The 27,321-nt window shown below is 36.6% G+C and overlaps 1 protein-coding gene across 6 annotated transcripts in view; it reads right to left on the minus strand.

The window, feature by feature from the left end:
- Positions 1 to 9,280: 9,280 nt before the first annotated feature.
- The window catches only part of ZNF148 (zinc finger protein 148), a 130,581-nt gene continuing 112,540 nt past the window's right edge, over positions 9,281 to 27,321 (minus strand). For 3 of the 6 annotated variants that reach the window (XM_027107079.1, XM_027107072.1, XM_027107062.1), the window contains 2 exons: positions 17,143 to 17,261; positions 10,106 to 16,819 (listed from right to left, as the gene is read on the minus strand). In XM_027107079.1, the coding sequence (XP_026962880.1) occupies positions 15,221 to 16,819; positions 17,143 to 17,261 (1,718 nt within the window). In that variant the 3' untranslated portion in view covers positions 10,106 to 15,220. Of the gene's footprint in view, positions 16,820 to 17,142; positions 17,262 to 27,321 lie in introns of all 6 variants that reach the window. The other 3 variants (XM_027107054.1, XM_027107084.1, XM_027107047.1) reach the window with 2 other exon arrangements.

Consider the following 27,321-nt stretch of genomic DNA (forward strand, 5'->3'; position numbering starts at 1 on the left):
CTCGACAGCTCGCTCACCGCACCCCCGCTGAGGTGCCCAGCCCTGGGATTAGGGGGACAGGACGCGAGCCTACTCACTGCAGTTGCTTCTAAGGACCTGCGCGTTACACAGCACGCAGGAGTGAGAAAAGCTGGGGAGCGGGGGAGCCCGCGGCTCCCACTGGTCCGCAGCCCCCTGGACAGGTGCAGAAGCGTCTGAACAAGAGACCGTGACTGCGCTCCGGGGTTGCCAAAGTGCAGCGGCCACGCGACCAGGTGACCCTCAGACTCGCAGGAAGTGGAATTCTTTTGCCAAGAAGGTGCCCTCGGGCATGCTGAGGTGTGGGGAGGAATTACCCTCGTCACCTTCAGCAATTCCCAGAACCGGCTTGGAGGGGCGGGGAGTGAAGTAAGGTTTCCAGGGTCCCCGGCTTGCAGGGATAAAAAGAAATTAACATACAGAGAGATTAAATTATCGCTATTTCCAATCTGGCATATTTCCTAAGCCTGAAATAACTTGCTAGGCCTCCATCTGGGCTTCTGAGAAACAGAAGGGCAGCTGGGAGTACTTCCCACGCCCACATGAGCCTTTGTGTGAAAATCCCTAAAAATAGAGGTTGTTCTTTTAAAAACAAAAGGGAAGGCAAAGCCATGGGAACAGTGACAGAGCCCCAACCTCTCCTGCTCCAGCAAAGGGTTTTTTGTTTTTTGTGGGGTTTTTGGTGTGGAAATATATATAACATAAAATGTGCCATTTAAGCCATTTTTAAGTGTACAATTCAGTAGCGTTATTTATATTCACCATTTGGTGCAGCCATAACTGCTCTTTCCAAAACTTTTTCATCACCCCAAACTGTACCTCTGTCCCCGCACCCCTCTACTCCCAGACAGTGGTAACCTCTAATCTATTTTCTGTCTCTATAAATTTGCTTCTTCAAGCCTATTTCACATAAGTGAAATCAGACAGTATTTGTCCTTTGTAAGTCTGGATTATTTCACTTAGCATCATGTCCTCAAAGTTCATCCATGTTGTGGCATGTGTCAAAACTTCATTCCCAGCAAAGAAGTTTTTAATAACCCATCTCTGTAAGAGGAAAGAACCCCAGGATAAATTGGAGATTAGCCACCTGTGAACAAAGCATGGCTAGGTGGGCATATTACTGGAATCCACTACGTGTCCATGTATTACATCTGTACAGAGAGTAGTAGTGCCATCTTTATTATTCACTTTGGGGTCACACATGACACTTTGTTGTTTTGCCTCAAGCTGGTTTCCAGTTTGCCGTCACCTTCTGATGAGCCTCTTTCAAAGTGTCAATGTGAACTTTGAAGAATCCACATTCAATTCCATATCAGCCTGAGCTAAAAACATTAAAAAAGGAAATCAACCCCTCTGTTCATAACCACCTACTTCCTGTCACTCATCACTTTCTAAACAAATGAAAAGTTCCCTTTGAAACTTATGAGCATCTTCTACACCTAAGAACAAATATTTGTTTCTTTGCTTCATGTTAAGGCTAGAGAAGCCTGGCCATTTGCAAAGAAAAAAAGTGTACCCTGCTTAATGTAGATGTATAAAAATGATACTAACTGTAAACAAACAAAAAACCACTCTTATTGTATCAAAAAATAGCATACTGCATAACCTTTGAACAGAACAATTCCATTTTTAAGATACTACCCTACATGACCTAGTACAAAGATGTTCACTGCATCATTACTTTGTAATAGTTTTTTAAAATTGTAACATCCTAACTGTCTACTAATAGAAGACTGATTACATAAGTTATGGTACAGCCATACTATGACAACCAGCACTAGAAAGAATTAGGTGTTTTTATATGCACTAACATGAAACTTTTTTCATCACATAATAATGAGTAAAAACAGCATGTTGTAGAATAATGTTCTTTTTAAAAAAGTGCATATATGTATATAGTTTGGAAAAATACACATCAATTTGTTAATAGTGGGGAGGGGGATTGAGATAGTGAGTAAAATGGGAGAGGAAATCTAGTTTAATGTACAAATTCTTGATTTTTATTGAATTTTTCTTCTTACAATGAGCACATGTTATTTTAGGAATCCGAAAAAAAATGAGTAAGAAAATTAAGACAAGCAATGTAGGGCAGATTGCATTTTCCAAAGATAACTGCACTAACATATTCCATCCCATATGCTCTTCTTGCAATACGACATTGACATTCCTTCAAAAAGAGATGGGAGTCTATGTTCCCTCCCCTTGAGCCAGAACGCATCTTTGTGAGTGCCTCAACCAATAGGAGAAATGGAAGAAATGACACTGTTTGACTTCCTAGGTTAGGTCATAAAGGCAGTGGGGAGTCCATCTGGCTTCCTTGCTCTCGGAGCACTGACCCTTGGAATTCAGCCACCATGTTGTGAGGAAGCCCAGGCCACATGGGGAAGCCACATGTTCCACCAGTAGCCAGCATCAGCTGCCAGACATGTGAGTGAAACAAGCCTTCAGATAATGATTCAAGTCCCCAACCTTAGATTCTTCCAGCTGAGGTCCCAGACACTGCAGGGCAAAGACAAGCTGCCCTTGCTGGTATCTGTCTGAATTCCTGACCACAGAACCATGAGAGATAATAAATTATTGTCGTTTTAAGCCACTAAGTTTTGGGGTAATCTGTTATTCAGCAACAGATAGCAAATACATAGTGCATCTAACCAAGGTAAAAAATATTTTGTTTCCTTTCATAGTATTTTTAGTCATTTCAAATCGTTCAAAGTTACTGTTATTGCAGTACCATTATATTAAAAAAATCATAATGTTGTTCTTAAACTCACGTCTTTTTTTCTATTCAGGAACCACTCCAGCTAGAGTTGAAGCCCACAATAGTGAGGTTGTTGCTCTGTGTGTCTTACCCTGCTCAGCTGCAGACAGAAGATCCTTCATTGCATTCCTTTCCAGTGGTTGGTGCTGGGAACTGCCTTCTGTGTGAAAACTGGAGAAGAGACCATGTCTTGAAAAATGATCTCATTTGTCAGAAAGTCTGAACCCTGGGGAGGGATCAGAGTGTGGACAAAGTCCAAGAAACAGAAATGTGAAAACAGTTTGAAAACATTAGATCAGAATGTAAATATGTATAATTACAAAAACATATTTCACCGCCTATGCCTTAGAACCAGAGTCAGAAGGGCCACAAAGAGTGGGTCAGCTAGTCTGGTGGTCTTCTCCTAGGCTGTACTTTACCATCACCTGGTGTAGTTTAAGAAAATACCCGAGTCTGGGGTGGGGCCTGGGCATCAGTATTTTCTTTACACTCCTCAGGTGATTCTAAGGTACAGCCAAGGTTGAAGACTGTGGAATTTCTAGCTCAATCTTTTTTTTTTGTTTCTTTTTTTTCCCCTTCTTTAAGATACCTGAGAGAGAGCATACATCCTGTCCACATTGGTGTCTTTCTTCAGTTATAATCTTCAAGGACAAGGAAAAAGCATGAAATATATCACCCAGAGAACACAGGTAATATAAAATACATATATTTTTTTCTTTTTAGTTGGTCATTATGATGCACCTCCCTGGGGCATGCCTGACTTCTAAAAAATCACAGATATTCTGCACACACTCAGAAAAGTTTGCTGGCTCTGAGGAATCAGGATTTGAACCTAAACTAGGTTTAGTTCCAATACCAGCCTCTCTCCTGTACACAATACAACTTCTCTAAACCAGGTGAAGAGATGAGGCAGAAAAAGATTTTCCTTCTTCCTGGACTTTAAAATGAGGTGGAAGGGGGTGAATCAGGAGATGCAAACCTGATGGAGGTACCAGCCCCTCACACAGCCTGAGAGCTCTCCATTCCCAGAAAGGGGTGGACAGGACCCCTGGAAGACAAGCCTTGCTCTGGCTTCCCTGATTGGGCTGAGTGGGGAGGGAGGGGCCGACAACGTCCTGCTGCCGGTGTCCCCAGCTCCTGTTGAGCAGGTTTCTCCTCCAGGATCTAAGCTATTTGTTGACTCTGGGGGTTTGCCCTCAGACAAGAGAAAGGCATTCTCCCTCTATCAGCCACCTGGCATCCGGCATGAGCCAGGACCTGGTGGGACCATAAGAAAATATGGGTTGCAGAGAGAAGCCTAGTGAACAGGGTACAGTTTATTTTATGGATGACAGTGGCAACCTTGCTGAACTGTGACAACAGTGCAATTAGCATTCAGCCTTTGTTTGAATATCATATACATAAGACCCAATCACAGACCTTCAAGAGTCTAGATGAGAAAACTTAGGTCTGAATTTGAGTCCCGGATCTTCTCTTCCACTATGTGACCTTGTCCAAGGTGTTTAATATGTCTCAGCCTCAGTGTCCTCATTTGTAACACAGAGTTAATGATAAGACCTTTCAAGCCTACCTGGCAGAGTTGTTATGAACACCCTAGAATTTGCTGGAGATTGAAATCCAACTCAGCTATCTGTCGTGTCCAAAATCCACTTTCTTTCCTCCCATTGTGAAATTCACATGACCAGTTTCCTGGTCCCACAGCTGCTATCCACAGAGCCTCAAACTCCCTGGCAGTGCTTCTTCTACACCACCTGCAAGCTCTCTTGGCATCCTCAGGTGTAACTCATAGGGCCTGGATGCCCTCTTTTAACTAACTATATTCTCCAGACATCTGTTGATCACCAAACTGTGCCCAGTGCTGATATACAATGGGGAGCAAGATGGCTCTGGACAGGCAGAAAATCAAGTCAAATTCCCACACTGATAAGGAGATCATTACAAACAGCCAACCATGCTAGGAAAGAACTATACAGGGTGGTCCAAAGCTCAGGGTGGCACAAGGGGGCGGGTGGTTATGACCTGATCAGGGAGACCAGGATAAGCCTTTCTGAGAAAGTGATGCTGCAGCTGAAATTGGGGTGGGGAGGTTAATAGAGAAAACTGTGTCAGTGGCAGAAAGGGTCATAACCAAGTATGAGAGGCTGAACGCAGTTGAGTAGTGAAAGCAGAGGATGAGAGGCTCACTGCAGGTGAGGCGTGGGCTAATGGCTGCAGAAAACCATGAGGGCCAAGGTAAGAGCTTAGAATTTACCCAAGTAGCAACTGAGACACTTCTGGAGGTTTTGTGCATGGCGTTAATCTGGAGAAAGTACTGGAGGCCATCTAGACTCGTTGTGCAGAAACTTGAAGGAGCCTGGGCAAGACTTGAGGGTAGCCTGGGCTGTGGTAGTGATAAAGGGAGGGGGCGGTTCAAAAGGATTTGAGAAATATTAACAAGCTCTGCCTCCATGACTTGCCAATCTGATTGATTAGATCATAGAACATTTATTGGGCCACACCCAGCAGAGTGAGGGCATTTTCCATTAACAGGTCACACATGTGGACCTGGTTCTTTGTTCCTATGCAACTGGGGTGAGGAAAGGGCTGGGACCCACTTGCTCATTGATGAGATCCTGGCTGTCCTGTTTCTTACTCTTCTCATGTATTGAGATGTTCTCATTTCTCTGCAGCCAGAGCGTTGTAAGGTGACAAGGGGAAGGAAATGGCTCTGGAGCCTGTAGTCCTGGCCACATACTCTGGCACATTTCTACATGAGGGTATGGGAAACAGGTCTAGCACATGAGAAGATACCTTGTTTCCTACTAGCCATTGATCCTTGCAAGCATCTCCTTTGGGGATTTTGTTAGACGTTTGTGGTTGAGTGCAGAAATCCATCATTTCCAGGCTCCCTAATCATAGCATCATCTTAATGGCATCAGATCTCCACCACCATTTCTAATATCGTCACTGCTAATGCCTCTTTTACCCCATAACATTGTTCATTCATTCACTCATATCTGCTTATGTGTGAGGCATGGTTCTATATTGGGAACAAAATGTCCTCAAGGAGCCTACAAACTAATCCAGGAGTCCCAGAGTCTTTTCCTGATAAACAGTTATGAATTCTCCCGAAATATTAATACTAAAAAACATTTATGATAAATAAATCTAACTTGTATGAAAGGCCAGGCACCACATACCATCAGTCAGTTGTTTCCGGTTGATGTATACCTGTTACAGCACATGCCATACAGCCATTCAGGAGGAAGAAAACAAAGGAGATAGCAGAGAATAAACAGAAATGGTGAAAAAAATAAATGTAAGATGAAAAGGTGAGTGAGCAGGCCCATCGCATTCACACAGACACGCGACCCTCCCTCCCGCCGGGTGAGGCTGGCTGCAGTGCTCCAGTCTTATTGTCCATGACTCTGCTTTGGCCTCATGGGCAGCCAGGTCCCTGCTCACGATTAACCAATAGCTTGGGATTCAAAAGTTCAATATATTCTTGCTTTTGGAAGATGATTTTTTTCTTCCTCTGCAAGTCTACTGATTTTCTCATTCACAGCAACATATGCCGTTCTCCATCCCTCCCAGGGTCTCAGATAATGGAATCATAAATTTACAAAATTTGTCATTTCCACCTAACTAGTTATTCTTTGCTGGTCAATTAAATCCAGACAGACAGATCCTATGATATCTTCTTTAATCTTTTGAAAGATATTGTCAGCAAGTCAGGAATTTACTCATGTGCTGCTTTACATGAAATGAAGCTTCCAAAATTTGTCCAATTCTGCTCTATTTTGCCTTTGTGCTACTTCTAAAATCTAAACTAGGGAATATTTGTTTGTGCTTTTGTAAGTTTACAAATTATCTCAAATGATGTGATAGTCACAGCAACTCTCATAGGGATTTTTATTATGCCAATCTTACAGATGAAAAAAAAACACTGAGAACTCAGGAAAGATAAGTGACTTGTACAATGTTACACAGATAGGTCAAGGTAGAGCCAGAACTTGAAGGTCTAAGTTCCTTGCTTATTTCACTGCTCCTTATCTGCCCATGCAGAATATTACCAAACTAGACGCCTGCTGTCTCACAGTCATCCTCAGCAAAATCACACACAGCTTATTTAAAGCTGTCCCACGCAGCACTGGTTATGCTGCCTTCAGGTGCCATCACCCGCTCCCAAATCCGGAGGGCCAACTCCACAAACTGTGCTGGAGCCCCAAGTTGTTCTGAACTCATTTACTCGGTTGTGCCCTCTTCCTAACATTTAATTTTGTGCTCTAGGAATCAGTCTTAACCCTCAGGTTGCCACTGACAAAAGTTACATGATAGTGCTCGAGGTCCCACGAAGAAACAAAGGAAAACTACCATATTGGAAGTTTAAAGATAAATTTTACAGTGGCCTAAACACCTTGAAGGAAATGGCCAAGGAAAAGAGAATACCGGATAATTAGAAGCTAGTGGAAGTTATCTGACACGGGGAGTATCATAATCATATCTGCGAGTACTGACTAGTAGTACATGATTTCAATCTATTTAAAATAATATTAATACAGTTTCATGAAGTCTGTGCTAGAAATGACTAAAAGCATTGGTTCTACTTCTAGGAAAGAATCCTCCAGCATCCATTTCCAAACCCCAACGAGGGGTAAGTGATTCTCTCATGCATCTTTACCCTCAGGTTTGTGAATCCCTACAGAGTATTAATCTTCCATTTCTGTAATAGGTCAGTTCCTTCTGAACAAAGCCTACTATCTCATTTCCACAGACCAGGTTTGAATCCTATTCATAAGCTTGATATTTTAATTGGGGGATAATTTTTAATGATATTCTCTATTTCCACTGTATTTGTATACATTTTCTATCTTCTGGAACCAATTTATTAAAATTGTCTAGAAAACTATTCTAGTTAAAATAAGAAGCATTACTACTTACCCATTTGTTGAGGAATGACATATAAATTACTCAGCACAACGCCCAACACATCTTAACGCTGAATATTTGCTTTAATAACCTGAAATACAGTCCTGCATCCTGCAATTGATACCATCCTGCAACTGATACCTTTCAGATGCTCAAATAAAGACACTAGTAGCCTCAACCACCTATTATTTGCATCTAGCACAAAGCCTGTTACTAAGTAGGTGATCCATGCTGAATACCATGCCCCCACAAGTAAGGATTCAAATCAATAGAAAACACAATTACTATCACAGATAATACATTCTTTGGGCCCCTTCACCACCTTGACACAGGCATCATAGTTTCAGAATCTTATTAACAATGGGATAAGCTAGGAAAAATTAAGAGAGTTACAACTTTAAGAGTTCATCTGTATAAATTGATAAATACGCAAAGGCTCAAATGTTCTCTACTTCACAATTCAAGTCCATTTCTAAACTTGAGTTTTCCCAGTAGTTTGAAAAATCACTTTGAAAATGTCACTCGCATTTATAGTAGCACATCCCAGCTCTTACTCGTATGCATATACAACTGCATGAGTGCGTTCGTAAAATGTTTTTACTATAAATGTCCTTTTAAGGACATCTGAAAATGATAAAAGAACTAAAATCATGAGACTCAAAATTTACCTTTAGTTCACTTAAAACTCTTCTGCTCCATTGATCCTTTATCCATCAAATGAATATAATTTACTCCAATACCATCATCAGTTTCATCAAAGTGGAGGGAAAAATTGGCAGCACTCCGAAAAAAATTTTTTAATTCCGTCCAAACATATAATCATTAAAATCTTCATACTCCCTTTGTGCATGATAAATTGTCAAGTAAGACTCAATAACGTAACATTAATTCAAATGACTTCAATTTTTTCTGTAATCTTCAGAAGGTGGGAGAACTATCATGTAGAGTATCTCACCACCCCTCTCCCTACCATTCCTAATCATTCAAGAAAAAGTGTGATCTAGGAAATGGGTTAGTAGACTATAGGTGGTATTATTATGTATAATTGGTTAAAGCACCATGCTAATAAAGTCAGGGTCCTAGGATTAATCTCTGCAAAAGCCAGTAAGTTTCTATTTGTCCCAAGGACCCAAACTGCACTCCTAGCTGCAGACAGCTTTCTTACAATGTGTCCCACTAGTCACAAAATAGGGAGGGGGGACTGGCAAGGAGGTAAATGGATGAAAACAAATCTTCATTAACGGGAAAAAAAAGAAATTCCCATGTATGATGATAATTGAATATTATCTACAAAGAAAAAAAATCATATATGTTCTTATGCCCTTATTCTTGGCTCTATGTTAAGTTTATCTCAAGTCTAAAATACTGGGTGACTAACACTTGACTCCTTAGAACTGCCTAATAAATAATGTTCTACACAAAGCTACAGTAAAGGCCCTGCTGTTACCCTATTTGTGTAACAAACTGTTCATTCCATATAGACATCCTTTTTCTCTTTTTAATATTGATCTTTCCACAGTTTTAAAACATTTTCCATTAGTTATTTGGTTCAGAATATTGTGAAAAATTCAGCTAGGAAATTATTCATAAAACTGTATTCTGATTTTATTTTTCAAACAGCCAGTGTCCACATTTAAAATGCAGAATTTGCAAATATAAATTATCTAATAATTCAATTAAAAATAAAACAAAAACAACTTCCTTTAGTATCATAATACATAAAATGGTATTATAAACTCCAAATGGCAAGGTTAACTACATGACAATGCCAGAAGCTGTGAAACTCATTAAACCTCTAAATGAATAGGTCAGTTTAAAGAACATTTCTGTGTTCCATGATTATGCATGAAACAAACTTTCATTGTATTATAAAGGCTCAGCAATTCATTCAGCATAACATGGGGTCAAGCAAAATTTTATTTTTACAATGACAGTAAAAAACGCATTTAAACAACAACAAAAAATCCTCCCAATTGTTTAAAAACAATTCTGTTTGGAGGGTAAAATGTATTTTAAAATATACTGACTGAATTTCAATTGCCAGGCTGCTGACTACCAATGTGAAAGTTTGTATTTAAAAATATCACAAATATCTTTTCATTTGACAGTGAAAATTTCAATGTGATAAGTTTCATTGCAAAGCAATTTTCACCTGAGTACTTTGAAATTTAGTGCTCATATATTTGAAGGGGAGGTGGGGAAGGAAAAGACCCACTTGTGTCAGATACTGAGTTTGTAGTTCTTTCACACTGATTTCCCAGAGGGCTGAAGAAACATCGGCTATGACCTTTCAGGACATACATGATGCTCCCCTTTTTCCTATAAATTTGTTCTGGCATTTTATAAATTCCCAGTATCCATATTTCCACTTAGTTACCCACTCAAGCATAGCAACCCAATTCATTCAATTCTATACAACAGTGTCTATATTATGTACATGTTTAATTATCGATAGGAAATAGAAAATAAAATTTACAGTGATTGAGAAAGGGTCAGAAAATGGGATAGGAAAAGTAATACTGTATATTCAGAATATCCTATTATCCTACCAGTTTCAATGACAAGGTTTTTCCTTTATTAGTTGAAATACAAAGAAGGCATAGGGGATCCCAGGAAAATAACACTATGTATCAGAAAATTCAACGTGCTCCACCATCAGGATTTCCATTACACATTTAATTTCTTCTGTACAATTTTTAGAAACTTGTTTTTCTTTTCAAAATCATCAGATTTCCAGGTTAAATTCAGCACTACACAGTATGCCCTTGAAGTAAGATGAGGTTACCTGCTTTATTTGGATAACAAGTTCCCTTCCAGACAGCATTAAAATAAAGACAAGTAAGACTACACAGATAAAATCCAGTATAATTCAAATCCAACAATGAAAAATTTCCCCCATATTGTTGCAAAATTCTTTCTACTGAAATGCTCTGCTACAATAATAAAAAGCATACATTACATATAAAAGATACCAGTGTACTAAAAAGTGACAGAAGTGGACTAGCAAATCCTTCAAAGCACATTATATAAATGACTAGCATTTAAAAACATTTTTCCTATAAAATGTAGGTCATATACATTTATAAATTGGCGGTTTTATTTCTAAAGCAGTGATGTGTGTGTTCAAATAGTTAGCTGTTCTGTACAGTATAATATCTACTCAAATCAAACTACAATAGGTTTGTCTTTCTTTGTATTGAAGTTGAATAAATTCATCTGATCAGCTGAGAAATCAAGGTTGAAAAATAAGTATCTAAAAATCAAAGTAGAAAGTTTAGAATTATTGAAATGTAGCTATGAAATATGAAGAGAACTATTTCACAATGGAGCTGAAGTCACCTCAAAACTTATGGGCTTGAATCTAAAACAGAAACAAATATTAAAATCCAAAGCAAACCACAAAGTTAGGTAGCAGTACAGAAGCAGGCAAAAAAACACACCCCCTTCCTTCAGTGTGATGGGCACTAAGTTTTGCAGTCTTCCTCCATCTTGCAGAAGGGTGGTAAGGCCATTCAATGCTTAGTGAAAGTGAGTACAGATGAAGGCAGATTTAGCCTGTCTCCCCTGCAACTTCAATTATGCTGTGTAAACAGTGTTACGTTCCAATAGGAGGAACAATGGAATTTGCTTATAAAAACTGATTAAAGATAATCATTATTAAATGAAATAAAGATAATTAATAACTCTGAAATGTTTTTAGAACTTTCCTGATGCTACTTGTGAAGTCAGCACTGCTATGTATTATTGCTTACATACAGTACAACATCATATGCCTTCTAACATAAAGCAGTACTGTGATTTGTTTGTACATATTTACAGATTCTTAAAAACAAGCTGTAAAAACATTACATACTTTCAGACAATACAAATTAGCACATTGGTACTCACTTCAAAACAAATGGAATGCATAACATTAATAAACATCATAAAGGAAGACTCACATAAAAGTCCTTGATTGTCAAGACACGTTTATATATAAACTCTAACTGTGCAGAATTAAAGATTCAATCATAGGTACATCCTTATTTGATGAACCATATTTACAGCATGGTATTGCATAAAAAAATAAAATAATGTTTACAGGGTTTTACTTTTTTATCCATTGGATTAAAGAAAGCAACAAACACAACAAGAAATGTTTGTCTGCTTTAGTTTCCTACCAAAGTTTAAGTGAAAAAGGAAACATACGTTTTTTTATTTGCAGAATATAGCAAAAACAACTGGAAAATTATTTCCCTGAAATAAAGCAATTTGAAACGGAAAATGTTTAAATTAAATTGCAGAGTCAAAAAGTTTCTCATTGATTATAATAGTGCTTCTTCAAGTAAATATACTGTGAAAAAACGAGTTCTAGTTTAAAATGTTCTAAGTCTAAGAAATGTAGTTTTACAGTAATGCCTACTTTTAAGTTTCCCGGCTTTTTTTTTTTTTTTTTTAACAGCCCTTTAAAAACCCAAATTAATAAAATGAAAGAAGTGGCAAAAGATCTAACCTAGCTGGCACTTTGCAAGTTTCTCTGGCCTGTGGAAATGAAAGCCTACCCTGAGCACAAGGCCTCTTTTGCCTCTCAAAACGAGAAAAATTACCCAACCATGGACAGTCCTCACTCAGCCAGAGCTAAAAGGATGGATTTCTATGGTATCAACTAGAAAATCTGCAAGTAGATCCCAAAAGTTTAAGAGCCACTTCAAATATTCTGAACCAAATGAAATATGTGTGCAATAAATTAAAAAAAAAACACGCTTTTAGAAGATGTTCAAGAGATATTACTTCAACTAATGTGATCTGTTTCCAATCTTCAAACATGAGAACAGGTCCTAAGAAAGCACACCTCACTCACACTTCGCCAAGTTTAAGGGTGTAAGAGTATGTTTTCATAGAACAATTTGCTCACCAAGAGAAATGAAATAAAAATTGCAAAAGGATATCCTCAATATTCTGATTTAAAGCAGCACAAAAGGCTACTTGCTTTCTCTATTAATGCCCAGATAGAAATTAAGTAACTTTCTGAACCAAAGCGGGGAAACCCAAACTGCTGAGATGTTTATCATATGATGATAATACAAGGTAACTCTGGTAGGCATGTAGAATTTCACAGTAAGAGAGCGATGACTATACTTAAAAAGTGGTAAGTCAGTAAATTATGCCAAAGTATCATTTATCTCAAAATATGCTTATAATGTGGTAGAAAAGTCTGCCATTATGTAGATGTAAAGAAATGTGGTGAACACAGGAATGCAACACCTGAACTGCTTGCATGACTGCCACTTTCAAAGGCCTTCCCTCCTTGACTTACTGCTCAGCAGTAGAGCCACATTCTAAAAACTGTGCTGGTGATGTTAACACAAACAAAAAACCTTATTCTGTACCAAGTTCTCAACAGAACAGAAATTCTAACCAGGCTCAAAACAAAAACAAAAAACCAAAATAAATGCCTACCATCATCCAATAGTAGTATGAGAAAAACAAAAATGCCTGTACCTAGGGAGAGCACAGTTCCATTGTTAACATCTCGCCTGAATGAAGCCTTCTTGAGGTTGTAATGTGCAACGCAAGACACACCATTCTTAAGAGTCAGTAATGGCAGAACTTCAATATCTACTTCAAAGAAGTCTAAAATCTTGACAAATTTGGCAGCAAAGAAAGCTGTCAAATGGGAAAACATTTCAAGCAAAGTTTAACAACCAAAGTGTAGAGGAAACCCATATTAAACATAATTTATATTCCTTATCATAAAAACACCATATATTCAAAATAAATGCAAAAGATGTTAAGGGTAGATATTTCTTTGTTCCCTTTCTTTATGAGAACAGTCTTGGGATAACATTAAATAAAAGAAAAAAATAATTTAAATGTATAACATTCTATACTGAAACAAAGACTGCAGATCTATAAGGCCAATACAAAAGTTAAAATGGAAATTAACATAAAGTTGCATCTTCCAAGGGTTTTAATTTTAGATTATCACTGGTGCTATATCAGTACGTGTGCATTGTGACAAAGATGGTGGAAATTTAAAATAAAAAACCAAAAAGTTGGAAGAAATTAAACAGGATAATAAAATGTTACTTTCCAAAAATTAAAACTGTCCAATGTGTAACTCAAACCATCATTCTTTAGAAAAGTATATATATAATATGTATATATATAAAAGCACTATTTATTGTACCATGCTGTATTATTTTAAGACAAAGAATTAAAAAAAAAAAACATTCGTGGTATAAGGATAAAGTCTGTAGTTTATTTAGATTTTGAAATGCAACAAAAAGTTTCCGATCACTCATCTAGCTGAAAAAGAAACTGTAGTTACTAGAATTAGTAAACACTCTTGGTTTGTAAAATTGTAATGAGCAGTGTTCAGTAAAAAGTAACTCAAGATAAAATAAGCAATTAAAATGCCCATTTCTTTAGTTTCTCTGGATACTGTTTAATTATCCAATCTATCAAGATTCTAGAAAGAGAAGGATTAAACCAGGTTTTACAGTTCCAAAGATATCCAATTTCCTTTTATTGCCAAAAATTAAAATTTTCAATTATGAGATGATTATGACACAACCATATCAAACCTAAAAATCTAAATTTTTTTTTTACTTTGAGAAATCAAAAATACCAAATAGATTCTAAGTGCTCTATGTTAACTGAAGTGTATATGTAAAGTAAAATACAATTAAGCTTTAAAATGTGGAATATACATTTTGTATAAGCATTATGTTCTTGGGAATGTAATCTACAGAATATCTTTTTACTAAAACTTCAAAACCTTGATACTTGCACATGAAAAATCATAAAAAATATCTAGGTACAACTGTACAAAGAAACTGACACCAATATGCATACTTCCATACAGAAGTGAATGCTTCAACAGTTATGTATTTTGGTAAAAGTTTTGAAAGTATGCATATTTTTAAAGTAATTAGGCTTTTAAATAGTGGAGTCTTAGACTATCAGATTTTTATTACTTTTTTCTCAAAAAAAAAAACATGTCAATATAATGCAAAATGAAAATCAAGGGTATATGGCATATCATTCTTTTTAAAAGGTGGTTTCCTTTTTTCCCCCTATAGGACACACTAATTTATTTAAGCCATAATCTCTTGACATTTAAACTTTTAAGTTCACTCTGTCTATACTCAGATTCCCTGCTGAAGTGCCATGACTATGCTGAAAAACTTAGAAACAGTATGAGTAAATTTCACACAATTACTAATCTCCTAAAAATGTACAATATTATCAGTTAGGAAACAATTGTGCGAAAGTCTTTTTTTTTTTCCTTTTAAACTTGGTGTAGGTGGAATAGCAAGTTTCTGATCTAAAACAAGTAATGCATTGCTTCTATAAAGGTGACAACATGTAAGGCAGTTCAAAGAATGCTGACTAACCAAACAAAATGCAGTTATTGGATTATCTTGCTATTCATATCAGCTTAACTTGTTTTAACGCATTGCTCTTAAATCTGTACAGCACTCCATTTTACACAGAGTAACCCCACTCTTGATTAATCTGTTCTAAAGTGCCAGTATTATTTACACATTTTTTTTAGCCAAAAGTCTGGCCAGTTGTGGCATCAGGTGAGGATGTCATCCCAGCTCTATTATCATTTACATTCACCAAGGGAAATTCTGGAAATTCAGCACTTGTCCCTGGTCCCCGAAGGTTCACCTGTCCATTGGCAGTGCTAAACTGAGTAGCTATTCCAGCTCTGGATCCATGATATGGAGCACGGAAGGGTTGTTCAAAAGAGCTCATTTGGTAAGCTTGGTGGACAGGCTGAGCCTCAGCTTTCTTCTGAGAAGTCACTTGATCCAAAAAGTCCTGTGTTGATGTGGCAGAAGCATGGTTGGTCTCATCACCTGAAAAGGGAAATGAGTGCTGTGAATCACCAACTATTAGTCCAAAGTGGGACTTATCTGGAGTTGTTCTTAGTGGAGAATTCATTCCTGATCGAAAGCTGTTGATGGGCATGGCTGCATAGACTTGCTTGTCTATGGAAGAGAACGCTGGCTGATTTGGAAGGGTCTGGTTATCGGTCACAAAGTTAAGGCTCGGGCTATTCAAATAGGCATCATTTTGGCTAGTTCTGTCCAAAGCCTGCTGCAGAAACTTTGAGTATTCCTGCAGCATGTTGGCTTTATCTGACGAGGATGCTTGGGAGCTTGATCCAACATTCTCCGACTGAGTAACCTCAGGTACTTCGGAAGAATTTATTGATATGCTAGAAGTCACCTCAGTGTCCGCAACACTGAACGATATCTCATGTTGTCCATTAGCTTTATGAGAATAATGATCCAACAGAGTCTGCAGTACCTCATCTGGAATAACATTTTTGTCATGATTACTTTTTATCTCCACATTCAGTGCCTGTGAATCTAATATGGATGCTGTGGTACTCTCATCAATGACACTCGCCACAGCTGCCTGTGTTACAGAAGGCTGAGAAGCTATGGTACCCACATTCAGCGCATACTCCCTACTATTGTTACTGGCTGCCTGAAGATATCGCTTCTTCTTCAAAAACTGCATGGCATCATCATAATTAGTGCTACTGTGCACAGGTTTACTAGGCCCCTCTTGCAAATTGTCAACCTGGTCAATGTCAGCATTGCCTTCTGAGTCCAGTAAAGCTTGTTTGTCCACAAGTTCAAAAGCATACTTTGAAACTTTGCTCTCTTCATATGTGGATAAAGGCGAAATTGTTTGATTTTGCTCCAATGGCTGTTTCAGACTTCTCTTACTATTAATTTTTTTGAGAACCAACTTAGGTGGATGTATTTCTCCTGATGCATCTTCTAAATGCGATCCCCCAACTGAAGAATGTGGCATCTCAACAGCATACTCTGCCACCATATACTCATCTTTTACTTTAGTACTTGAAGAGTAAAGAGGCAAGTAATCATTTTTGTCTTTCTTCAGGTCAGATTTGTCCAAAGAACTCTCTTTGTCCATCCCAGATGATTTTTTCTCAGTTTTCTGCCTCTTCTTTTTTGGCAGTGAGTTATCTTTTGGTGATGTAGAGAAGCCAGAATCTTCCTCAGATGTCAGAAGGCCACCTTTGATGGCACATCTGTTTAGTTTCTTGTCATGATTTTCATGGCACATACGTTTATGTTTCAGTACACGATCTGTTCTGGAAAAATACTGTCGAATTCAAAGTTCGGAAGTGAGTTTTTTGTTTTAGTTTGTATTTTGGTCAACCAAGAAAAGAAAAGAAAAAACGGAATTAATATAAAGATAGATATAAGCATAATAATATGAGCAACTCCAAACTAATTTGCTGAGCCAACTGTTTATTACAAATTGAATCAACAGCAGTTAGGAAGTTCTTCAAATAGTTTTAGTAGTAACATTTTCTAATTTCACTTATTAGAATTGTTTTATAATTTAATTTCAGATAGAAGAGTTTCAATGTCACTCATACCACAATAAAATGATTTTTAAAAAATATTCAAACCACATCTTACCTGTAAACAGTATTCACACTGGTAGGGTTTTTCTCCACTATGAGTTCTCTTATGCCTTTCCATATGATATTTTTGAATGAATCTCATACCACATTCATCACAGCGAAATGGTTTTTCACCTAGCACATGATACAGAAAGTTTAAAACAAAACAAATACTGTAAAATAATGAATTACTTCACCACAAGAACCTCTAAATAAATGGCTTTTGAACGTTGCCATACTTTGTTCTTTTTAAATGACCAAAGTCTCCCTTACACTAAACATATCTTCCAGTTTAATTTGTCAAGAATATCTTGCTTTGTAAAAATGGAAGAGATTGGTACACGCCATTGGAAAGAAAAGGTTGAAAGCAGGCATACTCAATTTCCCTTTTACTGTATGTGTACATAATATACTCCTTCCATAGGGACCGGTATTATTACCAGGACCTTAACAGTAATATGAACAGGGTTTCAGTAGAGTGGCTGATGTTTCTAATCCTTTTTTCAATCATACAAAAAGTATTTCAGAAAAATTTTTGAAAAAACAAAATGTTACCCATACATAGTCCAACACAATTCTTGGGTATACCTTTTTAATTCTTCATGTCTTTTCAAAGATATTTGTGGTTAAATGAAATCTGAATCCTAGGAAAATATTTTTTAAATCTAATTTATTAAAACATAAGAAGAGGGCTTCCCTGGTGGCACAGTGGTTGAGGGTCCGCCTGCCGATGCAGGGGACACGGGTTCGTGCCCCAGTCTGGGAAGATCCCACATGCCGCGGAGCGGCTGGGCCCGTGAGCCATGGCCGCTGAGCCTGCGCGTCTGGAGCCTGTGCTCCGCAACGGGAGAGGCCACAGCAGTGAGAGGCCCGAGTACCGAAAAAACAAACAAAAAACATAAGAAGAGCTTAAATTAGAGACTAAGTTTTAAAAGTAATGTTTGTTTATACCGATTCTCTTTTCCTCGACTCAAACCAGCATTTCTCATGTCCTTTCGGGAGCGAATTAAATTGAGGGCTGTTAACTGGGCACATGACCCCCACACCACCCCCAGTTTTTTTTTTTTTTAATCACATAAGGACTTCTCAGCTTTAATGAACCACAACGAAGAAGATCTAAAATAGCTTTTAATGATAAAGCCACAGCCTAAGTAAATAGAAGGGTGTGACAAGAAGTTATCTTAAATAATGCTTGTTTGGGAAACTACTGTTTCTACCTTTCATACAGTCAGCAAAACTTTACTAATACTTCTCCTCTACCCATAAAAATATAAGACATGTTACTTGTCCTCAAAGTGTTTATGACATAATTGGGAAAACAAGAAAGAAACAACTAACAGAACTATATCCAGCTCTGGTTTACCTTTATAACCCACTAGTTATCTTCTTAACATTTTTCTCCAGCCAAATCGAAGAACCTACCATCTCATGCTTTCCTACTTCTGCCTTGATTCACGCAGCTCCCTCAGTCCACCTCTGTGTGTTCAGGTACTACACTCCCCTCAAGGCCCAGCCCATCTCCTCTGGGATACTTTGCCCTATTCCCCTAGAGGAAAGGCATCTTTATCTTCTTTAACTTTCCAGAGAACTTCAGCTGTACCTCTCCAATGGCACTCATTACTTTCATTCCAATAATTATTTTGTACGAATCTTATTCTTTTAACTAAACTACATTCCTTTAGGTCAGAATCTGGGCCTAAATTATCTTTATGTAGCTCAAAACACTTCGGGCAACTTTTAAGGGCCACATGAATGGCATAAAGGATTATTACAGTGGATTATAATTGGAAAAAATGTTATTATGAGCTGGTATGATCTGGGAAAGCTTCTTGTGTTAGAATCTAAGCTGAGTAGCCCTTTAAGGGATTGTGTGTATGAGATTAAAGCCAAGGAAAGAAAATTTAGTGAGGAATAACAGAGCAACTAAGGGTTGAGATACTATAAAATATACTGGAGAACTGGTACCTAAAAAGACAATTTAATTTGGCAACAAATAAATTATTTGAAACTTTCAAGAACTGCAACTTCTGTAATTGCTATGGAGTTATCAAATTTTAGGGCCGAAGGGACTTTGAAGTGGCTTCAAACTCTGCTCTTGGGGGCTCCACAGAGGCCTGCAAAGGATCATACTGGTATGGCAAATGGCTCTAAGGTTGCCACCCCAAATTCAGGACAGAACAGCTCCACTTCTGTACACAGGGAGTCTGAGTAAGGACTCCAGAGTTCAAAGGCTAGAATGGAGACCTAATACAACTAATCTCGACCAATTTACTTATTTTTACAAAAAAGAAAGTCCAGAAAAATTAAGATACTTGTCCAAGGGGTTAGTAAGTGGATAACTAATGAAGCAACAAAAGCTGGAAGAGAAGACCACTTATTTAGGAAGTTTGAAAGTGAAAGAAATGAGAAAAAGGAGGTGAGAAGTAATAGGAGGCAATCCATTCGAGATTAAGGATTGGTAAGGGTGGGAAACTGAACTAAAATGGAATATTATGGTGAATAATCGAAATAACAAGATCCCAGAAGAACTAGGATGAAAAGGGAAGGAGAGTACAAGTATTATTTTAAAAAGAAGTTTAAGAATAGGTGCATATTTTGAAATAAAGACTGTATATGATAGAGCTCATTAAGATCAGAATTTAAAGTCATTCTTCAAAAGTGAGAGAGGATAAAAGAGAAAATTAGTGAACTTATTAGAATTCAATTAATTCTACATGATATTCATGAACTGGAAGACTTTAATGTTAAAAATGATAATACACCCCACATTGGTCAAAGCAGAAGCTGACAACCTGATCCTAAAATTCGTATGGAAATGCAAGGGATCCATAACAGCTAAAGCAATCTTGAAAAAGAAGTACTAAGTAGGCAGACTCAGACTTCCCAACTTCAAAACTTACAATCAAGCTACAGTAGTAAGATAGTGTGGTAATGGCATAAGGATAGACATACATATCGAGGAACAGAATTGAGAGTCTAGAAATAAACCTTTACATTTATAGTCGACTGACTTCAGTGGGGAAAAAACAGTCTTTTCAACAATGACACTGGGACAATTTGATACCCATATGCAAAAGAATGGGGTTGGACCCCAACCTCACACTGTATACAAAAATTAACTCAAAATGGATCATAGGCCTAAATGTGGGAACTAAAACTGTAAAACTCTTGGAAGAAAATATAGGAATAAATCTTGACTTTGGGTTAGGCAATGATTTCTTAGATACAACACCAAAAGCACAAACAAACAAACAAAAAATAAATAAAATATACCTCATCAAAATTAAAAACTTTTGTGCTTCAAAGGACACTATCAAGAAAGTAAAAAGACAAATGCTGTAGTAGCTGCTGTGGGAAACAGTTTGGCAATTCCTCAAAATGTTAAACTTAGAATTACCATACAAGCCAACTGTCCTACTCCTAGGTATATACCCTAAAGAACTGCAAACAGGGATTCACTCAGAGATTTGTATACCAATGCTCACAGCAGCATTATTCACAACAACCAAAATATGGAAGCAACCCAAGTGTTGAATGGATAAACAAAATGTGATATATACAGACAATGGAATATTTTTCAGCCATAAAAAGGAATGAAATTCTGATATATGATACAACATGGATGAACCTTGAATAAATTATGCTAAGTGAAAGAAACCAGGCACAAAAAGGACAAATACTTCGTGATTCCATTTATATGAAATACCTAGAGTAGGCGAATTCACAGGGATAGAAAGTAGAATAAAGGTTACCAGGGACTGGCAGAGGAAGGAAAAGGGAGTTACTGCTTAATGGTTACAGGTTTTTGTTTGTGTATAATTTTGTTACACAATGTTATAAAGGTACTTCACTACACTACATTGTATGCTTGAAAATGATTAAATGATAAACTTCAAGTTATGGGTTTTTTTTAAAAAGGTGAAAAGACAATCCATGGAATGGGAAAAAATATTTGCAAATCATATGTCTGATAAGGGATGTATATATCCAGTATGGTAAAAAAACCTCTTACAACTCAACAATAAAAAGACAAATAAACTAATTTAATAACAGGTAATGGATCTGAATGAACATTTCTCCAAAGAATATATACAAATAGCCAATAAGTACATGAAAAGATGCTGAACATCACTACTCATTAGGGAAATGCAAATCAGTATCACGAGAAACCACTTCACACCCAATAGGACAGTTAAAACAGAAAGGACAGTAAGAAGGGGTTAGCATGGATGCAGAGAAACTGGAACCCTCACACTTGGGTGGTAGGATTATAAAGTGGTACAGCTGCTTTGGAAAACAATTTTGCAGATCCTTAAAATGTTAAACATAAGAGTTACCATATGACTCGGCAATTCCACTCCAAAGCATATACCCAAGAGTACTGAAAACGTTATTTCCACACAAAAACAAATATTCCTAACAGCATTATTCATATAAGCCAAAAAGTAAAAACAACTCAAATGTCCCTGAACTAATGAATGAATAAACAAAATATGGTATTTTCACACATGGAATATTATTTAGCTATAAAAAGTAATAGAAGTACATGCTACAACATGAATGAACCTTTAAAACATTATGCTAAGTGAAAGGAACTAGACAAAAAAGACCACCTACTGTATGATTCCATTCATAAGAAATGTCCAGAACAGGGAAATCCATAGAGACAGAAAGGAGAGTAAAGATTGCCTAGTGCTGGGAGGAAGGGGTGCAGGATTTCAGAATGGTGGAAGTTATTCTAAAAATTAGACTGTGGTGATAGCTGTGCAACTCTGTGAATATACCATAAACTACTGAATTGTACACTTTAAAGGGGTGGGTTTTTTGATATTGTCAATTACATCTCAATAAAGTTGCAACTTTAATAATGCATGATAACACAACTGACACCACGTAAAGTGAATGAGAAATGATTTCTTCCCACAAGGAGCTAGCAATTAAATTCAAAATAAATTAAATGGAGAAAAATCATGCTTAAATTATTTGCTACATATTAGTAGAAGATCAAGAATTAAAAGCTTATTTAACCAGAAGCAACATTAAGAAATTTACTTTAAAAAAAAAAAAAGAAATTTACTTTAACAAACATTAATGCCTTAAAAGCAATTTGTAAAAATGTTCCTTTGCTGCTTAAAACAAAACACTTTCCCGGTCCCCTAAATAGAACAATTATGACAGCTAAGTCAGCCAGAAATGAATGTAAACACAAATTCATCTTCTGTAGTCATTTATTTTTTGATTACCCACTTTTGTTATCTTTATTTCTTAATCCTTTGTTTTTTGTTCTGCTTTAGTATTTATTTTCCTTTTTTACTCTACCATCTTTCTTTGTATCTTCTTCTCCCTCTCCCATTTTTTTCCCTCTTCTCTCTCTCCCTTTTTAACTAGCCATTCCAGAATAAAACTTTTTAAGTTTTGCCATTTAAGGATCCTTGTTTGTTTATGGATTAGCTCACATACTTAAATGATTCCCCCCCCCAAATCAAAACAATATAGAGAAATATACAGGATAAAGTCTTCCTCTTATCTTTGCCCCTCCATAGGTAACTACATTTATTTGTTTGGGTCTGTTTCTTTCCAGAGTTTCTTGACACAGGCATAAGCAAAAATAAGTACATATTCTTTTTGTAATTTTTCCCTCTTTCTTACATGAAGATAGCGTATTTTACTGTGTTCTGCATCTTTTTTTTTGATTCAGTAATTTGGAGATCTTATCAGTAGAAAAAGAGCTAGCTCATTTGTTCTGACAGCTGATATCGTTCACTGATGGATAGACATACAATTTATTTAACCAATCCCCTATTATTTCCAAACATTTCCTGTTATAAATAGTGCTGTAATATATACCCTGTCAATGCAAAATGTGCAGGTACATCTGTAGGATAAATTCTCAAAAACAGAATTCCTGGTCAAATAATAAATATGTTTGTGCTTTTGAAATACACTGCCAAAATTGCTCTCCACAGGAGATATTAATATGTACCCCGCCAGCCATGTATGAGTGACTGTTTCCCTATAACCTTGCTATATACTACTATGTTGTTAAACTTCCTGATGACTACAAATCTAATATGTGAAAAAACAATATTTCAGTATGACGTTGACCATCTTACATGTCATTTTCTAAGAACTGTCTGCACCTATCTTTCACCTATTTTTTTTTAAACTAGGTTGCTGATCTTTTTCTTGATGATTTATAAGAGCTTTATTAAAGAGACTCGTCATCTGTATTAGTTCCAGTTTTTTGTTTTTTTTTTTAATAGTGGGGGTGGAGTTGTTTGGCTACTAGGGGTTTTAATTTTTACACAGATGAATTTATCAATCATTTATTTTATGGATATTAAATTTTAAGTGTTATTTAGAAAGAACATTCCTGTTCCAATCTGTCCATATTTTTAATGACACGTATGTAGTTTCATCTTTTACATTAAATCGCATACATTTGGAGTTCATCCTGAGGTAGAATGTGATGGATAAAACTGTCTTTCCAGATGGCTATCCAGTTTTTCCAACATCATTTACTGCAAGGTTCATCTTTTCTTGATCACATTTTTTATCACAATCATACACTAATAAGTTCCATGGGTCTATTTCTAGACCTTCTATTCTGTTCTATGGGACTATTCATAAGCCAGAACAAACAAGTTTTAGTTATTAAGACTTTATAATATACTTCAACATTTGGTAGGACTAATCCCCCTCACTGTTCTTCTTTTGTTTTTCTCTGGTTTGTCTTGTTTGTCCACTTTCCAAATCATTTCTGAATTAGCTTAGTATCTGTGGTGGGGGGAAGGGAGAGTTGCCTGAAATGTTTATGTTAACTTATGGAAAACTGATACACTTTATGTGCTTTATGATGTTAACTCTTCTCACTGAAAAAAGTGGGGGTGGGGTTGTTTTGTGTCCTCAGTAGTGTTTTAATAATTTCCTAATATGGAATTTTCCACATTTCTTGTTGCTGATATTATAAAGAGGGTGTTTACTTCCATTAAATCTTCTACTCTGTGTGTGTACACATACAAAGCATATGGTTTTCTGCAATTCTAATGAATTTGCTGGGTTTTAGTCATTTTCAGTTGACTCTCACGGGTTTTCCAAGTTTACAATAATACAGTTATTTTTAACCTATAATACTTTTCCTACTTTTGCTGGCTACTATTCTCAAATATTATGTTAAAAGTAACGGTGATAACGTGCTCTGTATCTTGTTCCCAACTCTGGTACTCTGGTATGTCTCTTGAATGGAAATGAAAATAAAATAGCTGATATATATTTCCTTAAGAAACATAAAAACACTTAAGTGAAATATCTTTAGGAGAAAATCCCGTTATTGTTTTTCCCCTTAAGGACCAGAGACCCTCTGCTGGAAAAGGAAGACAATCTATACAGCACTTGAGTGATTTTAAGGTGAACAGGAAAGACTTACATGAAAAATACCAAGAATTTTGTAAATACTGTTTACAATTTTGGAAAGCAATAACATGGTGAAGAAGAAACAATTTCAAGGTGTTCCACTAATGATAATTTTCCAATACCCAAGGAGCCTGGAGTTTCAATTCTAACGGTTATCAATGAGACCACACTTTTCCCCCACTGCAGTGTTTCTCCCTGGTAACTCTGACACTGCACACACTGAGTTGTTTACGGGTAAGAATTCTTACTTAGAATGTGGGTAATTATTAGGGCAAGTTATATAGAAGAAACTGATATGGACATAAGCTTTATGCATAAACTAGCTCAACATGACTTGATACATTAATCTCATTTTTGGTAGTTTCAACTAATCCTCTTCTTCCTTTTCAACCATTCTAATCTGGCTTCTGCACTTACTTCATCAAAACGGTTCTTGTAAATCACCTTCAGGTTATCAAATACAACCAAATGTTTTCAGTTATCTTAGACCTCTCAACAGCATTCAACTTAGGTGATCCCTTTCTTTGTCCTTGAATTCACTTTTCCCTTGACTTCTATGACATTCATACTCTTTCAACCTCTCTGACTGCTCCTTCTCGATGCTCTTTCCAGCTCACTCTCCTCCCTCCAACCATGAAATATTTTAGTTCTTCATGGCTTCCTCCTAAGCTCCCTGATTTTCTCCTTTTATATTCTTTTCTTTGGCAGAAAGGGAAACATCTACTTCCATAGCTTTAATTACTCTCTAATTTGAGCCCCAGACCACACATCCAAACTGCCTACTGAACATAACTACTTCTATGACACTTAGGGATCTCTAATGCTTCATATCCCACACTAAACTTGTGATCTTCAACCCACAGCTTAGTCCTTATCCAGATTCCCCCTTTGTATGAATGGCATCTAGTTTTGCAAGCCAGAGGCCTGCACAGCTTTTCTATATACCCGTCTCCATATTCAACTAGTTAACATGTTACTGACCTACTGATTCTACCCACTAAATACCTGTCAAATCTGCCCACTTCTTTCCACTTTCCACTGTCATCACCCAAGTTCAAGATACTATCATTCCCTGACCTAGACTACTATTTAATATCCTCCTAACAGTAGTCTCTACGGGATTCACTCTCATCTCTAATTCTACATCACAGCGAGATTTTAACATTAAGTATATCTGATCATGTTGAAAGCCTACTACTGTTCCTAGGATTAACACACACACACACACACACACACACACACACACACACTCTCTCTCTCTCTCTCTCTCTCTCTCTCTCTCTCTCTCTCTCCCTCCGTCCCTCCACTACCATCTGGCCCCTACCTTTTCCTCTCATACCTGATCTTTCTTCACAACCCTGCCCTTCACTTTCTGAGCTCTAGTCAAAGTGGTCTTTCAGTTCCTAGTACTGTCATGCTTTTTCTCCTCCCCAGGATCATTTTCTCCTATAACTCCTCCCCAAAACCAATTCTTTGTCATGATAGTGGATCTAAAGTGCTTTACACTCAAGAAATGGTATCTACTGTTCTTAGTAATCAGAATGGAAGTGGCAATTATTTTAATAATGAAGTCTTCATAAAATCTAGGTCAAAATATTTATATTATTTAGATATTATGACATCTAATATAATAATATATAATAAAATATTATAATATTTAGGTATTAATGGTATCTATGACAATGTTCACATGGCCTAGTAAAACATACTTGATAGTAGAAGGGATTTTCTATCTTTAATAAGTCATAAAAAAGGGAGATCAGACAAAATTTACAAGTATAATAAATACTACACTAACCAAAAAAGATCATTCATTATTATGAGAAGCACTGTAAGTACTTAAGAGTACAGGTTTTAGAGCCAGACTAGCCAGGTTATAGTGCTGGTCTCAGCATTTCTTAACTGTGAGACACTGAGGATGTTATTTAAACTCTTAAGACTTGATATTCTCATCCATAAAGTGAAAATATTAATAAAACATATATCAGAACCAAATGTTAAATGAGGTAACGTGTGTGAGTAACCTGTCTTTGCTTAAGAAAAAGCCTAGCACATTTTAATAGCTCAATAAATATTAGCTATTAAAAATACAAATTAAGAGGTTGATGGTAAATGATTATCATTATATTAACATATTGATTACAGTTAAAACCCAATGACTGGGCTATATATCGCAAATGAAAATATCCTTAGGCTAGACAATTAATTCAGAAAAATGGGAAACAAGGAGGATTACTGAAAGAATTACATGGAAACATAATCACACACCCAGTAATTTGCTTAAAACTTTAGAGCATACAAGAAATAAGGTCACTTACTGCATGATTAAATTTATCTAACATCCTCAAAATGGCGTAATTATAAAGATGGAAAACACATTAGTGTTTGTCAGGGGTTAATCATGGAGGAGAGGGAGTAGGGGAAGTAAGGTGTGACCATAAATAGGTAGTACAAGGAAACTTTCTGTAATAAAATGAAGGTACAGTAAAATTTTAAAAATAAACAAACTAAAAAGAATATCTTTGGCATATAGGAGGTTAGAAAGTTCATTTATCAGTCTAAGAAGAACCCATATACTATACAGGAAACTATATTTTATAGGAAATCATCTGAGACTAAACCACAACCTATGAAGTACAAATTAGGTTATTAAATAAAAACTGTGAAGTTGCCACAGTATCATGAAGACATGTCAGTTAAATCAAACTGGCAAAAACCCAAAAGGCCTTAATTAATGAAAGTAGTAATTTTTCTGGGTAGCAAATTTTTTAAACCCCACTCT

This window comes from Aethalodelphis obliquidens, unplaced genomic scaffold, assembly GCF_003676395.1.
Source record: "Aethalodelphis obliquidens isolate GAN/ISIS:26980383/991018 unplaced genomic scaffold, ASM367639v1 scaffold1, whole genome shotgun sequence".
Lineage (NCBI taxonomy): Eukaryota > Metazoa > Chordata > Mammalia > Artiodactyla > Delphinidae > Aethalodelphis > Aethalodelphis obliquidens.